The sequence below is a fragment of the Nuphar pumila genome, chromosome 3 (assembly GCF_984573655.1).
Source record: "Nuphar pumila chromosome 3, dmNupPumi1.hap1.1, whole genome shotgun sequence".
NCBI lineage: Eukaryota > Viridiplantae > Streptophyta > Magnoliopsida > Nymphaeales > Nymphaeaceae > Nuphar > Nuphar pumila.
The window spans coordinates 3,117,404-3,138,070 of NC_143251.1; the positions used below are offsets into that span (position 1 = coordinate 3,117,404).

General features: G+C 38.8%; 1 protein-coding gene across 1 annotated transcript; it reads right to left on the reverse strand.

Annotated features, from left to right (window-relative positions):
* Positions 1–714: 714 nt before the first annotated feature.
* Positions 715–17,924, reverse strand: LOC149841657 (uncharacterized). Its single transcript, XM_089998496.1, has 6 exons — positions 17,861–17,924; positions 9,682–9,904; positions 8,703–8,838; positions 2,757–2,848; positions 1,816–1,939; positions 715–1,297 (listed from the first exon to the last, which is right to left on the reverse strand). Exons 1-6 carry the CDS (start codon positions 17,922–17,924, stop codon positions 1,214–1,216), a joined length of 723 nt encoding a protein of 240 aa, XP_089854622.1. The 3' UTR covers positions 715–1,213.
* Positions 17,925–20,667: the final 2,743 nt, after the last annotated feature.

The following is a 20,667-nucleotide window of genomic DNA, read 5'->3' on the forward strand; positions in this document are numbered from 1 at the left end:
TGAAACATATAAATGCCTGGTGTTTGAAACTCTTAATAGGCTTGATATTAACGAATGTCCATGATTTAGTTTACATATGCATTCCACAATTTAGATGCTTCAATTACGGACGGTTGCTAAGAATCTAGAGAGAGGCACAAACAGGCATCATAAAAGAATGCAGTTATTTATATTGTACACATTCTTCTTCTTTTAGAGGAACTGTACACATTTTATTAGAGTTACTATTTTTCACATATATTCCAAATTGAAGATGGAGCATGGAACCCAGTTGCCGACTGCCAAATCTTCAAATTTTAATAGTTTCGATTTGTAAGTTTATTCAAGGTTGTCTTTTCATTAGAAAGTTGCTTAATCTGCACCTTTTGAAATATGAATTTTCATACAATTCCTTCCATATACAAAATAATAAAATTACCAACAAAAGTATTACGCACTACGATCTATGATTCAGAATAGTTGGTGCCGCACACTTGCAGTTTCATGTAAACAGATCATTTTCACAATGTTTGAAGTAGAAAACTAATGGCCTAAACCACTATGAAAGACACCCGATTTGCTACTCCCTAAGAAGAAATCAGTTTGCTCTCTCTCTCTCTCTCTCTCTCTCTCTCTCTCTCTCTCTCTCTCTCTCTCTCTCTCTCTCTCTCATACACAAGCATCATCACCATCTTCTTCTTATAGGGTGGCTCTTCTTCATCATTGTTATTCCCATAGTGGCAAAAGTTTAGAACTACCACACTGTCATTGTAAAATAGCGCAAATTTGGAAATGCCTCACAATTTTCCGAAATCCTTCTATGTCCAAAATTCTGATTCCTTGACTTTTTGAAGACATTTTTACCCTTTGCACAAGTGAACCTGTTTGTGTTGTCTGAAGGTTGCAACATCTCAATAAAAAAGATACATGAACATTTTGTGGACTTGATGAAATTTTCACAAGTATTTGTAAACATAACTAACTTGAATCCCAACACAGGAGAGTCGCAACTGAAATGCAGGGATCTTCTGAGATTCGCAAGACCGATGCAAATCTTCTTTTCACATCACAGTTGGGTTCATAGTCACCGTCATCTTCTTTTTCATCTCCAAACCTTCATCATCAGCATCTCTGAGGGTACAAAGATCCCAGCTCATCCTATTTTGTGGATAAGTCGGTTGCATTGAAAACACTTACTAAAGGAATTCCTAGTCTAGAAATATATACATGCATGTTAAGATACAGATGAACTAGACGCACAACTGCCAAAATATGCAGTAATTCCCTTCATTTTACCAAATATCTTGTTCTCTTCAATCTGAACAACAAAAACTAGATCAGTGATCCATGAAATAACGGTCAGCTGCCCAAGATGACAGCTTAGACATAAGAGAATGGATGGTCCATCACTTTGATGGTCACTGGACCTAAAGAGAAATATTCAATAGTGCAGAGATTTAACAAGTATTTTTCATTTTCTATTCATCCAAGAAGAGGATGTCAGCTCAAGTGGGGTGGATTCCATCAGGACCCAGCAAGAAAAGTTAATCTATTATAAGGAGGGCCAGAAACCTGGCATCCCAACAAAAAGACACTTGAATAATAACCACTTAATAACATGTCCCCAACAAAACGACAGTTATATGTAATACAAGGGAGAAATCGCACTGACAATAACATGAACTAGCTGGCTGAATGTTTAGTTGTTGAGAGAGGGGAAACTTTTTATCAACTTGTAGCATAAGCCAGCAACACCAACCACAATCTTAGTCCAACATAGACCAAAATTAAATAACAATAACACAACAATAGTAACTGCTGGCAAATACAAGGTACCTCAAAGTCGAGGGGTGGAGAAGACAGCCAAGAAAGTTCATTGACGTTATTCAAGTCCACATTACGAGGTAAGAAAAAGATAATATTTGGTGTTATCCTCTGAGCAGCTTGAAAGATTGAATATCTGCAGATGAACTATCTAATGTCATCTTATAATCAACTAGTACGCTCAAGGAGAAATAGTGACACTTCCAACAAAAACAGAAAGAAAGAAAAGCAAAAAAAGAACAAGATCGAAACAGGAAGAGCTTATCAACTCCATTATAGTAATAAATCTAGCAACAAGAGCAAAAAAGATAATGTTGTAGGCTTGTAAGTTGTAACCGTATTGTACAGGGACACAAATAGTCTAATATAATGGATTCAAGCAATCATTTTCCAGCCCTGTTCGGAAAGGCAGGTGCAACCGTTTTATTCCACTGAAAGGAATTTCATAACCCAAAATGAAAACAAGACTGTGATACTTCTAATCACCATGCTTTGTCGAATATTTTTTGACAAACTCTTGCTAATTAGTACAACCTTCAAAATGGTGGTAGCAAATTGTCTATGTAATGCATTATTTGTCATTATAGTTCTTTTTTACCACATTTTAACATTGCCTTTATTTATTGAATAATGGTTAGCCTTTCACTCAATTAACTGAACATGCATATGCATCATGTAGGATTTACTATTGAATAAACGATGTTTGCTCTCCTCTAAATTTAGCATGGCACTAAAAGACAAATATATTAAAATTTGTGGTTGAATCCAATAATGGATTCCAAAGTCGTTTATAAGATTATGGAAAAGAAACCCCATTAACAGATGAGATATGCATGTTCATATGCAAACCGTTGCCACTGAAGAAAGAAACTGTACAAAAGAAAGTGGCTGATGACAATTTCAATGGAACACCAGGAAAAGAAAAAGAAGCTGCAGAATATAGTCAAACATACCCACTCTGTGGTTTAAGCATTTCAAGGGTAAAAGTTTCAACTTTATTATAATCTGGGCCTCCCCATGGTGGTGAAAGGAACACGACATTACCCTGAGAAAGTACAAAAAGATTAAACAATCAACAAAGCTATCAGATAACAGATGTTAACTCCACAAGCTTATTTTGGCACATACCACCAAATTCCAAAATGACTTCTCATAAGCAACATGACATCATCAATACTCTTCAAGTAAATTTTCATATAATAGTGATTTCATACTGTTAAAAACTAGTTCAATATTGACAAGGAGCTATGTCACACGGACTCGGCTAAAGGGTTGCCGCACCCGCGTCGACACGCACGGACTCGGGTGCGACTTTGGACTCGGCCCGGACTCGGTCAACTCCGAGTCGGACTCGGTCAACGAGTCCGGGCCGAGTCCGACCACATTTTGGACTCGGTCAACTTTGACCGAGTCCAAAATTGTCCAGTTCGAGTTTTCAATTTTGTTTTGGATCCGGGTCGGGTCGGGTCCAAACCCGACCCAGATCCAAATTTTTTTTGGCAGCCGAACCCTAAAAGGGGTTTATCGACAGGGAGAGGGGCTTACCCTCTCGATTTTGCCTCTCCCCCTCAGCCCCTGCAGCTTTCTCCTGCAACCACGCCGGCGATCCGAACTCCGGCGACAGGCAGCCACCGGTTCCTCCTCCGTCAGGTATGTCGACCCTGCTCGTAGCCTCCCTCCCTGCACCCTCTGCTCGCAGAGGAGGGGCTCGGCCCCCCTTCCTGCACCCTCTGCTCGCAGGGGAGGGGCTCGGCCCCCCTCCCTGCACCCTCTGCTCGCAGGGGAGGGGCTCGGCCCCTCCCTGCACCATCTGCTCGCAGAGGAGGGGCTCGGCCCCCCTCCCTGCACCATCTGCTCGCAGGGGAGGGGCTCGGCCCCCCTCCCTGCACCCTCGGCTCGCAGGGGAGGGGCTCGGCCCCTCCCTGCAGCCTCTGCTCGCAGGGGAGGGGCTCGGCCCCCCTCCCTGCACCCTCGATTCGCAGGGGAGGGGCTCGGCCCCCCTCCCTGCACCCTCTGCTCGCAGGGGAGGGGCTCGGCCCCTCCCTGCAGCCTCTGCTCGCAGGGGAGGGGCTCGGCCCCTCCCTGCAGCCTCTGCTCGCAGGGGAGGGGCTCGGCCCCCCTCCCTGCACCCTCGATTCGCAGGGGAGGGGCTCGGCCCCCCTCCCTGCATCCTCTGCTCGCAGGGGAGGGGCTCGGCCCCTCCCTGCACCCTCTGCTCGCAGGGGAGGGGCTCGGCCCCTCCCTGCACCATCTGCTCGCAGGGGAGGGGCTCGGCCCCCCTCCCTGCACCCTCGATTCGCAGGGGAGGGGCTCGGCCCCCCTCCCTGCATCCTCTGCTCGCAGGGGAGGGGCTCGGCCCCTCCCTGCACCCTCTGCTCGCAGGGGAGGGGCTCGGCCCCTCCCTGCACCATCTGCTCGCAGAGGAGGGGCTCGGCTCCCCTCCCTGCACCATCTGCTCGCAGGGGAGGGGCTCGGCCCCCCTCCCTGCACCCTCGGCTCGCAGGGGAGGGGCTCGGCCCCTCCCTGCACCCTCTGCTCGCAGGGGAGGGGCTCGGCCCCTCCCTGCACCCTCTGCTCGCAGAGGAGGGGCTCGGCCCCTCCCTGCACCCTCTGCTCGCAGAGGAGGGGCTCGCCCCCCCTCCCTGCACCCTCTGCTCGCAGAAGAGGGGCTCGGCCCCTCCAATATTCCCTGTTTTATTAACTTTATTTTATTTACTTATTTAATTATTTTCTTTTCAGTTTTCACTTTTCAGATATAATGGCGAGTTCTAGCGGTAGTGTCAATACATTTGGTTCAAGTTCTAACCCTGAATTAGATGTTTCTCAACCACTTTGGAGACTTGTGACAAAAGGGATAAAAGCTAGTAGTGGTGGTGGTGGGAATGTGCAGTTTCATTGTAATCTATGTAAGACTGTTTTCACAGGTTCTTATACGCGTGTGAAAGCACATCTTTTGCATATTCGTGGTCAAGGAATTAGGGCATGTTCTGGGGTTGACAAAGACATGTTAAAGCAATTAAAAAAAGAACAAGAGGAAGCTGAAAAGAAGAAAATTGCAGAGATGAAAAGCGATTCGATTAATTTGTCTTTTCCTACTGCTAGTGATACACAAGAAGAGCTTTTAAAGAAAAGAAAGATGGAAAGCAATAAAACAATACAAGCGTCATTCAAAAACATGGCAAGAGCAGAAATTGATAAAAAGATTGGTCGATTCTTTTACTCAAGCTCAATTCCTTTTAATGTAGCTAGAAGTCCATATTGGAAAGATATGATTACATCTTTGGCTAATTGCAATTTGAGTGGTTACGTGCCTCCTAGTTCAGAAAAACTAAGAACAGTCCTTCTTGCAGAGGAAAAAAATAGAATTGAAGACTTGCTAGAGACCCAAAAATTTGCATGGAAACGACATGGAGTGTCGATTGTTTCTGATGGGTGGACTGATATACAAAGGCGACCACTGATAAACTTCATTGCTTATTCACTAAATGGGCCAATCTTTTTGAAGACTGTTGATGCATCTGGAGAGTATAAAGATGCTGAATATTTAAAGAGATTATTTGTTGAAGTGATAAAAGAAGTGGGTGAAGAAAGTGTGGTGCAAATCATTACTGACAATGCTCCAGTTTGCAGTCGTGCAGGAATGAATTTGGCAAGTGAAGATACATATTCACATATTTTTTGGACTCCTTGTGCAGCACACAGTTTAAATTTGGCACTTAAGAGTATATGCAATCCATCAAAAGATGATGCACATGCACATGAAATGTGCTTATGGATTGAGGAAATAGAGCATGATGTTCGAAATATTAGAAATTTTGTTGTAAACCATCATCATGCCCTTTCTATATTTAATAGGCATTCTGATCTCAAGTTACTGAAAGTTGCTGAAACTCGTTTTGCTTCTCTAATTGTTATGATAAAAAGAATTAAGCAACTCAAGAATGCATTGATGATGATGGTGGCTGATCAAGATTGGGATTTTTATCGTACTGAAGATGATGTCAAGGCTCAAGCTATCAAAAAATGCATCTGTGATGATTTTTGGTGGGATAAAATTACATATTTTGTTGAATTTACAGAGCCTATTTGGGAAATGCTGAGAGAAGTTGACAGAGATGTACCCATGCTTCATAGAATTTATGAAATGTGGGACAATATGATTGAAAAAGTTCAAAGTATCATTTTTAAACATGAGAAGAAAGATATTGCACTTGATGATTCAGAATTTTACAATCATGTACATTCAGTTTTAGTGAGAAGATGGGATAAAAGCAATACACCCTTGCATTGCATGGCACACTCTCTCAATCCAAAATACTATGCAAAAAAATGGTTGACAGCAGGTGTTGGTCGTGTTTCTCCAAATGAAGATCCTGAGATATCAAGAAATAGAATGATATATTTGGGAAGAGTTTTTAATGATCCTCACATGTTTAAGGTTGTAAATAGTGAGTTTGGCAAGTTTTCTACTGGAAGATTTGATTCTTTAGCAGCACTTGTGGCAAGGGACGAGGAAGATCCCCTTAATTGGTGGGCAACATATGGATCAGAGACACCAAATCTGCAACGTCTTGCAATGAAGTTGTTATCCCAACCTGCTACATCATCTTGTTGTGAAAGAAATTGGAGTACATATGCTCAAATTCACAACATTAAAAGAAACAAACTCACTAGTAAAAGAGCAGAGGATTTGGTATATGTTCACTCAAATCTACGATTAATTTCTCGCCGCACCAAAGAAGAGTATAGGTACTTTTTTTTCTTTGTATTCAAAGTTTGTATTTAAATATTTCATATTTGTATTCAAAGTTTTAAGTTAGATACTAATATAGTGATTTTTTGATGCAGTTGTGGACCATCCAAGAATTGGGATGTAAATCCAGAAGATTTTGACTTGGAGGGAGAACATAATTTACATACTCTCAACATGGACTACCTCGATCCTGTTCTTCTTTCTAATTCAGACGATGAGGCAGATTTATGATAAGTTTTGTTGTTTATCACACTCACAAGCTTCTTTATGTGTTATATTTTGGTAAGTTTGTGTTGTTAAGAATTGCTTTTTTTTTGCTTTAAAATTTACAATCTTTATGTGTTAATTTATTGTTATATATATAATTATAATATTTAAAATATATATATTTATAATATATATTTTTTAATATATATATATATATAGCCGAGTCCCCGTGTCCAAATTTTTTGGAATTGCGCCGCACCCGTGTCGCACCCGCACCCGCACCCGCACCCATGTGACATAGACAAGGAGATGATTATGTCATTAGGCAGCTAAAGGATAACAGCTACCAACCAGTTTCACTTCTATGAGTCATAGAAGGTTCAAAACAATGACACAGGTGTTGGTATTTGGATTTTTTTGGCAATAGGAAAGCATATGAAAATTACAAAATATTAAAAATTTTAAAAAAATCATGATAAAATCATGAAATTTCCAAAACTAATCTGATATTTGTAACTATGGTTCATGATGTTTCCAAAATTTCACCAACATTTATGACTACGGTTCAAAATCACTAAATATTAAAAAGCCAACATAACATTCTAAATAAAGTCATGGTAGGCATGGTGCCAAAATGCCCTTCAGGTCAATGGAACCTGTAACAAGCTCCTTGCATGAACTTCACACAGATAAGCCTATCTAGCTAATTCAAGAAATATGGGAACTATCAAAGCTACAAACATTATCAAGCCTAACCGGGAAATCTCCTAATATATAAAGTTTTCACTAAGTCATAAAGCAGTCAATCACAAAAAATTAAGTTTATGGTAATGGTCACTGATGTGTGAAAAGGCACAAACATGAGATACAAGTTATGTCACAGGGACATGCCATTTTGGCTGCGTGCCCCTGGTGACATGACTGGACAAGCTATGACACTTATGGACATTATTTTTTTATTCTTAATAATTGTTAATATTATTTCAATAAAAATATGTTCTTACATACTAAAACATTAAAAAGATATTTGTATTAAAAAATCCATGTCCCCATGTCTTATTTTTCAAAAAATTTACAAACTTGCTTCTCAAACTCATGTCATGTACTCAATGTCATGCCTGTATCTTTATGACATAGGATACAAGCAAGATTTTGACCAACAACAGGTGAAAAAATTCAAAGTAGAGATACTTTATCCGATGATATTGTTTAAATTTGCTGCCAATCTTGATCTCCTTTCTCTGCCTTCCATATCTTATGTAATGCTTTTTTCTCTGTATACAGACCAGATGGAACACTCCAGGAAAGTGAGAACTTTCTGCCTAAAAGACATCCCTGTGCCTCAACCAATCAGGACATAGAACAAAAACCATTATAATGAACAGCGTGCAAACTTCATCTCTTTCTTACTTCTTAAAGGTAGCATGTTGAAATCAATCTTGAAAAGAAACTGGCAAACAAAGATTGTTTTCCCATAGCTCTACATATAGGATCCGCAAATGTGCTTTGGAAAGACAAATCAACCAAGTATACAAAATATACAACAAGAATTTTTCATTGTGCAGCATCTTCCTCTAAAACTGAAAAAAAGCATTTTAAATTTGCATCAATCGATATAACCAAAATCTTTTGATTAATGCAACAGCAAATTGAAAGGCATGAAACTATTAATATATCAATCAAGTTAAAAAATAATTGATCAAAAGGAACTGATTGCACAATCTCGAATCATTTATCATGTGCAGATAAGGCCATTGTTAAGCAGAATCATGGAACTTCAGGCTCCCATACACATGGAGAAGAATACAAACAAAGGGTTCATTGGTATGAAGGTACATGGACAAGTCAATTAATTCACAACAGCCTACAGATCTTAGTGCATATGCTACTAATTTATAAACATTACAGTGAAGGAAGATGAGCATGTTCACAATCATACCTTCAAAAATGGAGCAAGATGGAAAAAGTCTCCAATGACAAAGTCAATGTAATCTTCAACCTCATATACATTTGCATTATTCTGGGAAAATTCCACTTTTTGAGGATCAACATCAATAGCAATAACATGACAGCCCCTACCACAAGCACATTTAACATAATATCAGTATTGTTTGGCCAAACAAGACAAAAGGGTACTATAAACTCAATGAACCTCAAAAACACATAACTATCACTTCCAAAATGGAAACTAACTTCAGGGACATTGTTTATATTGTTGGTGGAATGTAGTCCAAACGTATCACTAGCACTATGAATAACCAACAGAAATAGCTTGTCCAAATTGCTGTCGCTTTCCTGTTTAGCTATCTTCCCCTCTAGTTAAAGTTAAAAAAGAGAAAACATCAATTTTCCAATCTAGCATTTGATCAGAGTACAAAAAGACATTTGTAATGTAAGGCAAGGGGTATGTACGTCATCAGCATTGAAAGGTTGTGATACCACAATCTTATTTGCAAATTAATGGTCTGATATTCTGCTGACAACAAACTACTCTAACGAGGCCAACCTGACATTCTGCACAGTTGCAATATAGGACTATCTTCCTGACAGAATTCTTTCCTACCACTCGTGTCACTTAGCCCCTTCTTATGGTCCAGTTATATGTTTTATTTTCATATAACACCCAAAAAAAAAAACAAGCATGCACTTAAGCTCTCCCACTAAACTGAAGTATGAGTCACACTCACACAATCACCACAAACAACAAAATGGATGTTTCAACAATGAAAATAACACAATTTACTTCAGAAGAGTCTAAAGATGAAATATGCATGTTCAACTTCCTGAACCAAGCAGCATTTTCCCAGATCTTTCATGGATGGAATCTTTTTTGTTGTTATGCAAGTTAAAAAATAAAATAGATATTATTCAAGAAATAAACCAAATAACACTGGAGATGGTATAAACAAAAAACATACAATTTTGCAAACTGAATAGCATTCCCACCAACTCCTGAGAAGCAATCAATTACAATCTCATCTTGACATCTCTCAGCTTGAGTGAAAGCAATTGCTTCTGGAGTCACTGAATACCATCCTTCTTCATCTAGTTTGATGCCTTCATTATATCTTGAGAAAAGACAGAACCTTTGAGACCAATACTTGGCTACAAGTGGGCTGATTTCTTTTTTAACAGATATTTCTAAACAACAGAGTCAAATAAAACCAAAAAAATTCCAAATCAAGATTAGATGAGGGAATAAGTCATGAAAAACAGGATTTTAATAATTTTCAATTCAAAAGAACCAGAGGGAAAAGTCCCGGTCCAGGTCACAGTGTTCAATATTTGACAAAAAAAAGGTATAGATGGCATACATACAGCACTGCTAGAGCCATGAGGGAAAAAATTAACACAAAATATATGTTGTTCATGCACATTTATATAGGTAATTTACATACAATTCCCAGATCCAACCCATATTTGTGTTATGTGAGCAATTCTTTGGATATGCTCATTGGTTCTGCTTTGTTAACAAATAACTTACGTGAGGTGATGCTGTGATACAACCATGTTTTTTAACTCTTGGAAAATAGACCCATCCTGGTCCTTATCACCAAGAATACTCTACCAAAATAAAATAGTGCTCCACCAAGAAGGCCATTGTTTAGTTATATGGATTTCAGGTACCATGTAATTTTCCTGAAAAACTAATGCAATCCTATGGAAAATTTCTGTCATTAGAACATAAAGTGTCAGTGATGAGTGACTAGGGTGGACACCAGCCCTGTTCGGGTTGGGCTTGGGCTGCATTTTCAACCTGGGGCCAATTGATCTTGGGCCCGGCCCAGCCAGATTATGTAATCGAGCCTGATTTGGGCTGGTCCCATGTGCAAAATGCACAGGGCCCTACAGGCCCGGCCTGTTAATTGGGTCGGGCTTAAAAGGCCTGGCCAGACCCAAGCCTGATCCCAATTATAACTGGGTAAGGCCGGGCTCGGGCCTGTTGGGCCCTTATTGAGCCCTAATCAGGCCGGGCCAAGCTGGCACGATGTTCACCCCTATGTATGGGTCATCAATCCCTTGATCCTCTCGAGAAAACATGCAATCTCCTCCAGCCAATATATATAAGAAACATTTGACTTCTGGTGGCTATCTTCAAAACCATTTTCAAGGACAGCCATGTTGAGCAACAATAATTTCAATATATCATTTCTGAGGATGGTTCGGCAGCCAATATCTGAACCCATTACTTCTTAATCAGCATTTCTGTAATCCTGTGGATGCTCCTATAACAGGTATCTGAACCCGTTATTTCTTATTACATTCAAACCACCACAAAGGAAATATGTCATTGAGTGTATCAGCATTATGACCACTTTCCTGGAAATATGGTTACACATACTGTTAAAATGTAAAACTGTACATATATGTATATATAATAATATTATATTATTATATATATAAATACATTTTTAATTTCTTTCTTTTCTGTATTTTTTTTCCTTTATTTTTATTTTTTGTCTTTATGTCATCTAGTTCAGTTTGAACTAGAATGACTGTTGCTAGTCAAGTCCTGTCCAGACTTGACTAGCAATAGAGCTGTTGGACTGACACAGTCCAACAGCTCTTAATAGAGCTGTTGGACTGACACATTCCAACAGCTCTAAATAGAGCTGTTGGACTGTGCCCAACAGCTCTATTGAGTCCTCTTTCAGCTGTGTATATAAAGGGGTGCAGCCCCTCTTGTATTTCACTCCAATGCTTCTTAAGCAATTGGTTTTTCATATCAATAAAGAATACATTTTTATTTTTATTTTGTTTCCAGTTATACCCTTTTTAAGGGTTATGCTTTAGTGTCATTCTTGACACTTGCTCTTGTTAATCAAAGCTCGTGTTTCGAAGATCCCCATTTCATTTCATGGTATCAGAGCCGCGGAAGTACTAAATCTTGAGGAAAAGCTGCCTCGGTTTCCGTGCCCGTTTGCAAAAGTGTTTGTCACTTGAAGAGAAGTGTTTTATCACTTCATTGGAGAAGATTTCACATCTTGTTGTATTGTTTTTTTTTTTCTTTCTTTCTCATTTTCCTTCTTGTTTCTCTTCTATCCCTATTCTTTCTCTCCTTGTAATCGATGGATGACAATGATAAAGTCACCATCATGCCTATGAAACTAAGCGATACGAACTATGTAACATGGGCTTCAATCATGAAGCACCATATATGGGGAAAAGGCTTATGGGGGATTGTGGATGGTTCCGATTTGGAACCTAAGCTATCTCTTACTAAAAAGGAGGGAGATAAAGACGTCCCTCTATCGGAAGAAGAGAAAATCAAGGCTATTGCCTCATACGAGAAGAAATGGAAAGAATGGAGAATATCTCATGCGAAGATAATGTCATGGCTTATCAATAGCGTTGACATTAAAAAATGCTCAAGTCTTGCCAAATTTGATCATGCCGATAAGGCATGGGAATACCTTAAGAATATGTATTCCCTTAAAGATATTGCACACGTGTGCAACCTCCAAGAAAAAGTTCGAATGATGACACAAGGAGACAAAACTATTCGTGAATATTACAATGGGTTGTCCGAACTTTGAGAAGAACTTTCCCTTTTAGAACCAAAGTGGCATTGTGCCGAAGACATCGAGCTTCGTCAGAAACAACTCGATGTTGAACATTTTTACCAGTTTATCACTGGATTAAGGCCGGAATTTGAAACCACTAAATCGGCCCTACTTCACCGAGGAAAAATTCCTTCTATTGTGGAAACTATTGAAGAGTTAACAATGGAAGAAAATCGTCTCCGGAAAGGTTCTTTAAAAATTGAAGATGATTCCGTTTTAGCCGTGTCTAGACCAGGGAATCATGTTCGATCATATAGGCCTCCTCACTTTAACCGACAAAAATGGTGACTATGATAAGAAGAAAGTTATTTGTCATCACTGTCATGAACCGGGACACTACAGGCCACAATGTCCCAAACTTAAGGAGCTGAGAGAAAAAAGAGCTGCAATTGCTGGATCGGAGCCTAAAGATCAGGATGCACCAGTTTCCCTGGCCCAACTAATGGAGATCCTTCAGCCTCTCATCAAAGGTGCCTCTTCCTCATCTGAAGCTTCAACCGGCGCAGCAGCCTCATCTTTTTCTGATTTAGGTAAAATTTCTTGGCTTCTTGACTCTGGTGCATCTTTTCATATGACCCCAAATAATCAAAGTCTATCCAAATGTGTTAAAAATAAAACAAGTGTGTCAAAGGTCTTTACTGCTGATGGGACTTCTCTTGAAATAGAAGGAATAGGAGATTTTGAAAAAATTTATAAAACAAAAAATTTTTTTATTCCAGAAATTAGACATGTTCCCAAATTAAATTTAAATCTTTTATCTGTATCTCAAATTTCTGATTATGGGTGTAATATTTCTTTTTCTTCTCATGGTTGTTGGGTACAGGATCGCCAGTCAGGCAAGCTGATTGGGGAAGGCCATAGAGAAGGAGGACTCTATTACATGGATTTTTTGGAAATGCCAAAGAAAGCTTTTTGTTATAATATTCAAAAAATAGAGTTGGAACTGTGGCATAAGAGACTTGGTCACCCACATATAGCCAAAATCCAACATTTTCCAAATCTAGGAAAATTTTGTAACTCTGAATCATTTGATTGTAAAGATTGTATTCTCGGCAAAATGAAAAGATTACCATTTCAGAACAGAACCTTTTTCTCTTCAAGACCACTTGAATTAATACACTCGGATGTTTGGGGTCCTGCACCAGTAATTTCTAAAGGAGGATTTGTTTACTATGTTATTTTTGTCGATGATTTCTCCCGACATACGTGGATGTACTTTCTCAAACATAAGTCTGAAGTATTTTCATACTTTCAAACTTTTCATAATATGGTTAAAAACAAAATTCAAAATGATATTACTATTTTTCGCACAGATTCAGGGGGAGAGTTTTTATCCACAGATTTTCAAAATTATCTTAAATTGCATGGCATCACACATCAAAGATCTTGTCCTTATACACCTCAACAAAATGGACTGGCAGAACGAAAACATCGCCATATTATAGAAACCACTAGAACTTTATTAATAGCAAATCAAGTCCCTAAAGACTTTTGGGCAGAAGCTGCCTTAACTGTCACCTATCTCATTAATAGGATGCCATCTTCTTCGTTACAAAATATCACTCCCATTGAAAAACTTATTAACATTTCTCCAGACTACTCTAGATTAAGAATATTTGGGTGCAAATGTTTCATATTTACTGACAAAAATGATAAACTTTCCCCTCGTGCGATTCCCTGTGCCTTTTTAGGATATGCTGAAAACCAGAAAGGTTATAGATGTTTTGACTTCAAAAATAATAAACTATATGTGTCTAGAAATGTTTCCTTTCTTGAAAAGGAGAGCTTCTTTGATTTTAGAAAATTAAAAGACGTCACTGAGTACTCCTTTTTGCTAGATCTAACATCAACATCTGATGAATATGACCTTGATTGTAACTTTGATGATGATCCAAGAATTATTGATCTTAATGTTGAAAATGAAGAAGTTCATAGAGATACTAGTATTCAATATTCCAGGCGACAAGAGTCTAATACTCCATGTGCACTTGAGAAATATTCTAACATTCCAACTAGACAATCATCCCGAATCTCGAGGCCTCCAGAAAAGTTTGTATCATACGAGTCTTTCTCACCCACATATAGGGCAGTTATTGCATTAATTCACTCATATGAAGAACCATCCACATATTTTCAAGCAAAAAATGATATCAAATGGATAGAAACCATGAAAGTTGAATTAGATGCACTTGAAAAGGCTTCTACATGGAATATTCAAGATCTTCCTCCAGGGAAGAAAACTATAGGATGTCGATGGGTTTATAAAATTAAAACCAAGAGTGATAGTACTCTTGAAAGATATAAAGCCCGTTTAGTAGCCAAAGGTTATGCCCAAGAATATGGGATTGATTATGAAGAAACCTTTGCTCCGGTGGCTCGTATGACTACTGTCCGAACCTTAATTGCCTTAGCTTCTATCAAAAAATGGTTTATTTTTCAAATGGATGTCAAAAATGCTTTTTTAAATGGAAAGCTAGTTGAAGAAGTATATATGGAACCCCCTCCTGGTCTAAGTATTCCTAAGGGTAAAGTCCTTCGCTTAGAAAAAGCTCTTTATGGACTTAAACAAGCACCAAAAGCTTGGTATGATAGGTTTAGTCGTGTTATGATTGATATTGGTTTTCAATTCTGTTTAACTGACACTGCTTTGTTTATTAAGAATTCTGATGCATGAATCATTGTGCTTCTTCTTTATGTGGATGATATGATCATCACCGGAAGCGATAAACAGGGAGTTGAAACAATCAAAACACTTCTTAAATCTCATTTTGAAATGACTGATTTGGGCTTGTTGAGATATTTTTTAGGCATTGAAGTTGCTTATTCTCCTAGAGGATATTTATTATCTCAGACTAAATTTGCTTTTGATATTGTTTTCAGGTCTGGTATTACTGATGATAAGAAAGTTGACACTCCAGAAGTTGTTAATGTTAAAATGAAGATTGATGATGGAGAACTTCTTGCAGACCCTACTCCTTACAGACAGCTTGTCGGGGCACTTTCCTATCTATCCATTACCAGACCAGATATAGCACATGCTGTTCATACAGCAAGTCAATTTCAACATGCTCCTACTTCTGTTCATATGGGAGCAGTCATGCGTATTATCAGATACATCAAGTCCTCTCTTTCACGAGGACTTTTCTTATCTTCCTCCTCTTCTCTTGATTTAATTGCATATACTGATGCTGATTGGGGAGGTGACCCCAATAACAGACACTCAACCACTGGCTTTTGTGTCTTTTTAGGGGAATCATTAATTTCGTGGAGGTGTAAAAAGCAGCAGAAGGTATCTCTCTCATCCACCGAAGCTGAATACAGAGCCATGGCAACCACGACCATGGAAGTAGTTTGGCTCCGACGACTGCTTGCTGACATGGGAGTTGAAGCAACAAAGGCTTCACAAATGTGTTGTGACAACAAAAGTGCGATCTACATTGCCAGTAACAGAACATTCCACGAACGCACCAAACACATCGAAATGGATTGTCACTACGTCAGAGAGGAATATCTACACGGGATAATTGATCTGCCATATGTCACTTCAGAATATCAGTTAGCAGACCTCTTTACAAAGCCTCTCGCTGCTCCCCGATTTCACTTTCTCTTAGACAAACTTTCGCTCATTGTACCGTAAGTTTGAGGGGGAGTGTTAAAATGTAAAACTGTACATATATGTATATATAATAATATTATATTATTATATATATAAATACATTTTTAATTTCTTTCTTTTCTGTATTTTTTTTCCTTTATTTTTATTTTTTGTCTTTATGTCATCTAGTTCAGTTTGAACTAGAATGACTGTTGCTAGTCAAGTCCTGTCCAGACTTGACTAGCAATAGTGCTGTTGGACTGACACATTCCAACAGCTCTAAATAGAGCTGTTGGACTGTGCCCAACAGCTCTATTGAGTCCTCTTTCAGCTGTGTATATAAAGGGGTGCAGCCCCTCTTGTATTTCACTCCAATGCTTCTTAAGCAATTGGTTTTTCATATCAATAAAGAATACATTTTTATTTTTATTTTGTTTCCAGTTATACCCTTTTTAAGGGTTATGCTTTAGTGTCATTCTTGACACTTGCTCTTGTTAATCAAAGCTCGTGTTTCGAAGATCCCCATTTCATTTCACATACCAGTGGATCACTTGAGATATGATACATTCAAGCATATGACCACAAAACATTGGACTATTGAAACAGACGATGAGTTGCACATAACAAGCAGCTACTGCTCAAGAAAATTTTGATACATCTTGATTCCTGAAAAACAAAGGACTCCACCCACAAGTAGTACAAACCATAGTCACAAATATTGGTATCAACTATATCTTGGCAAGGCTATTTCTCGCGATATTATAGGTTTGGTGATGAATCTCGGGACTTAGAAAAAATAAAATTTCACAGAAATAAGAAAATATTATGTTTAGACAAAAAATACATAAATAATAAAAGAAATAAGTACAAAATGTAAAAATAAAACATATTTAAAATGTAAAAATAAATAAAAACAGTAAAACTAATTGATAATATTGTGATGATATCACAAGAATATTGCAATGTTTCAAAATATCATGATATTTTACCTATATTATCGTTTGCTGAATTTACAGTGATAATATCGCGATATTTTGAAAATATCACTGATATCTGTGACTATGGTACAAACTGGTTGGCTTACAAATAGGACTTGCCGATTGCCCATGCTTTGCAAATAGAATTTGATAAATGACTCAATTGATTAAGCCAAATGTTATAGAGTCATAGACACTGAGGGTTGTGTTGTGTCTTGTGTATGTAGAACGGTTACCATGTCAACGGTATCTGTCCCTGGAAAGTATAAATTGTAAATATTCTTTTCCAAGTGACATTGATTTCACTTCTTAATTTAAGCCAGCAACTGTGATCTACTGGGGCAATAAATTCGGTTTAGTGAATGCCAGCAAGTTTCTAATTCCAGCATAACCTATTCAACTTAGACGTTACAACATCTACATGCAAATTCATACCCCTAATATTTCAAGCTTCACTATCGTTAATTTACTAGCAAGTTGGTCATGTAATTAGGTTAGATGGATCATAAAAAATGTTTGGTCACGTAATTAGGTGAGATGGATCATAAAAGATGAAAGGCATTGCATCTTCTGCGTTACTAATGGATAATGTTGCAATGCCTTGGATGGCTCAATCACTTAGATTCTCAACACTTTATCTTCATGCTTGAATGTTCAGATTCTGTAAAACGCGTTACAAAAGAGCAAGAAGAAAAAAGAAGCAAGTCCCAACTCCAAGTCCGTATTATGTATTTAATTACATGAGCTATTTGCCACATTCTATATAATCAATAGTAATGTCTTAAAAAATGCAGAACGAAGGGAAAGAAAAGTTGGCAAAGGCAAAAGCAAAAGCTTGACAAAAGCGAACGAAAGAGGCAGTGAAACAACGACGGCATCGTGATTCCTGACAGAGGGGAGATCGTTCGTAACGAAATTAAAACCGTAAGAAAAATCAGACCCAAATCGAGATTTTACGAACCCTGCTCATGCGAGACGACATTTCTTGGAGCAGTGTTTCTGGAAACAGGGGCTTCGTTATGCATCGAAAACAAATGAAATTGGGGTTTCAAGAATCATTGACAAATAAAGAGAAAAGAAGAAGCAAAAGAAGTAGAAGAAGAAGACGAATAAGAAAGACGCAGAAGGAGAAAGAGGAAGCCGTGCCTTGATTTGGGGTGAGCCTCCGTTTCTTCTTCATCGCTCTCTTGTGGTCTCTTCTTCTCTTCCTCATACTTGATAGTAATCATCTGTGCAGACGAAGAAGCGAACTAAGAAGGGGCGCAAACGGGTCGGATACTAAAATGTCATAATCATAATCTCGTTCATTATGAGGCAACGAGCATGATTTACTAAAATGTCATAATCATTTAATGTATGATGGTGCATGATGATGATGGTGGTGGTTGCAAGACTTGCACAATCTTACCCAGCAAATCAAATTATTTTTTTTGCCTGTCTAGTCGCGAAAAGGCACAATCTATACCACAAAGACACGTGGATATGAGGATGCATGACACAAGTTCGACTCACAAGTTTGGATTTTTTTTTGGAAAATAGGACACAAAAACACAAAAAAAAATTTAATCAATAAAAACTAATTTTTCTATATTTTAATACAAATTTGCATTTTTATTGAAACGATACGTGTAGGTGTTTGTGTTTATGTATCCGAGCGTATCCGCTTGTGTCACTAAGGACACGCCACAAAAAATGGCATGACCCTTTAACATAGGACACACTTGCCCATCAGTAAGTATACCCATCTTAGACCTTGTGGCAAGGAATGTGTAGGCCCAAGTTTAGGATGTTTTCTATTATATGAGTCGGGTTTGGGCTTTCATTTTATTGATTTGATATAACTTCAATCCAAACATGAATCTGATTGCTTGTTCTTGAAGGGGTTTGGGTGTAACATCATGGGTCAGATACCAGACCTCTTAATGGCCCTACTCTAAGGATCATTCACGATGCCACATCTTTTAATTTTTCCAATAATTAGAGATGTGTAGCTTCGAGACCATTTATCTCCTACCTTTTAAAAAAATAATTGCATGTATTTTTTGTTTAATCCAAACCTATAGATGTGTTTATCACTAGCTATTTACCAAAAGCTTTGCTTTAGATGAAATCAATTTAACAAGAATTCTTGTTTTTTTAGTTAATTAAGTTTTTGATGTGACAACAAAGTTGATTTTTTTAGCTAAAAAATACATTTATACATGAAAAATGTTTAAAATAATGCATGTTTTCTACTAAATAAGCATAGAGAGCATATCTAAGAGTTTAGATTAAGCAAAAAACTGATGCAAGTATATATTTTTTTAAAGAGATTAGAAATGGACTGTATAACATCAATACACTGTGAGGGTGATGAGTAAGCCCTCAGAGTTTTATGCCGCAAGGATAGTGACCGTAAGTACGGTGGGTAGAGCCAGCGCGACTAGGTCTCTAATCTTAGGGTGGTTTATCCAAGTAAAAAAAATTCAATCATGGTGATTACGCAAATGCATACAAAGGTATGAGCTTTCTTGATAATTATCTTGAATATGTCATGGAATGAAGCTGAGCTTGGATCGATTCTAGACATACTAGTTTGCATTTACTATTTGGGTTTACCCCATCAGTAGGGATGGCAGTGGACCGGGGAAGAATGGGGCTCTGCCCCGCCTCGCCCCGTTTGGACCAGGGATAAAGGGCATGAAATGGGGATGAAGGTTAAAATCTATCCCTGTGCGGGGATGGACTTAAGCTTTTCTCCGCCCCGCCCTGCCCCGCCCCCAATCCTTTAAGGGATGACTATAGACTAAGGGGAAACAGGGCCCAGCCTCACCCCCGTTTGGACCAGGGATGGAGGTGGGGGTGGAGGTTGAAATCCATCCCCGTGCGGGGATTGAGGCGAGGATGAAGGTTCGGATTTTGAAACGGGGTGGGGGTGGAGACCTTGTCCCCCGCCCCTGCCCTGGTCCACTGCCATCCCTACCCATCAGGCAAGCCCAATATCCACCCAGTAATATTAGGAGATGGACCCACTAAAGTAGTTCTTTTAGGCTAATTGGGTCTGATCCATAAGATCAATACACTACATGGGTTTGAATTGTTATTGATTTGGTATTGTCCAAGAGAGGTCTGATTGGACTCCCACCAACTACTGACACTTTGAAGTTGCGATCGGGACCAGTTTGACACGAGCCCAAATCTGGCCTGCTGCCAGCCCTCGCCAGTGGGATGTAAAAAGATCCAATCTAGGCCTCAGACCAAGGATGCAAACAATTCAGGTTTAGGTTCAAATCCCATGGGTGTCACCCCTTGCGTAAGCCGAATTGGGTCGAGGGGTAAGCCCTCGAAGTTTTATGCTGACATGGACTGAGACCATAAGTACGGCAGGCTTGCCGGATCAATCTCTGTGCCTGGGGCAGTTTCTCCAAGTAAAAATAATAAAAAAATGTTGTCGGAATTGGCCTTCACATGCGAAGGTGGATGAGATTGTTGCAAGGTTGAGCATGGAGTGATATGTATCCAATACAAAGGCAGTACTCCTTGACATAGATGAGCAAGACAAGCAGCATCTTGTGGGATGCCATAGTGAAAAGTTGCCTGTCGCTTTTGGGCTTTTGAATGTAAAAGATTGTAGACCACTTTGCATCATGAAAAATCAAAGTATACATGTTAATGCGATGATTGTCACTTTGTAATCAAACTAAATTCCAAGATCTATTCTCAAGAGATTTTTTTTTTATAGGCAAGCTGGGGTTAGGCAGACCCCTACAAGTTATACAAGGATACCAT

What these genes read in the sequence shown, in the direction of transcription:
- LOC149841657 (XM_089998496.1), bottom strand. Translation starts at nt 17,924, where the DNA reads ATGCATAACGAAGCCCCTGTTTCCAGAAACACTGCTCCAAGAAATGTC. An exon ending in ATGCTTAAACCACAGAGTGG is followed by an intron (nt 1,940 to 2,756) that starts GTATGTTTGACT and finishes GTTCATCTGCAG; the next exon opens with ATATTCAATCTTTCAAGCTG. An exon ending in CTCCACCCCTCGACTTTGAG is followed by an intron (nt 1,298 to 1,815) that starts GTACCTTGTATT and finishes TTTGTTGTTCAG; the next exon opens with ATTGAAGAGAACAAGATATT.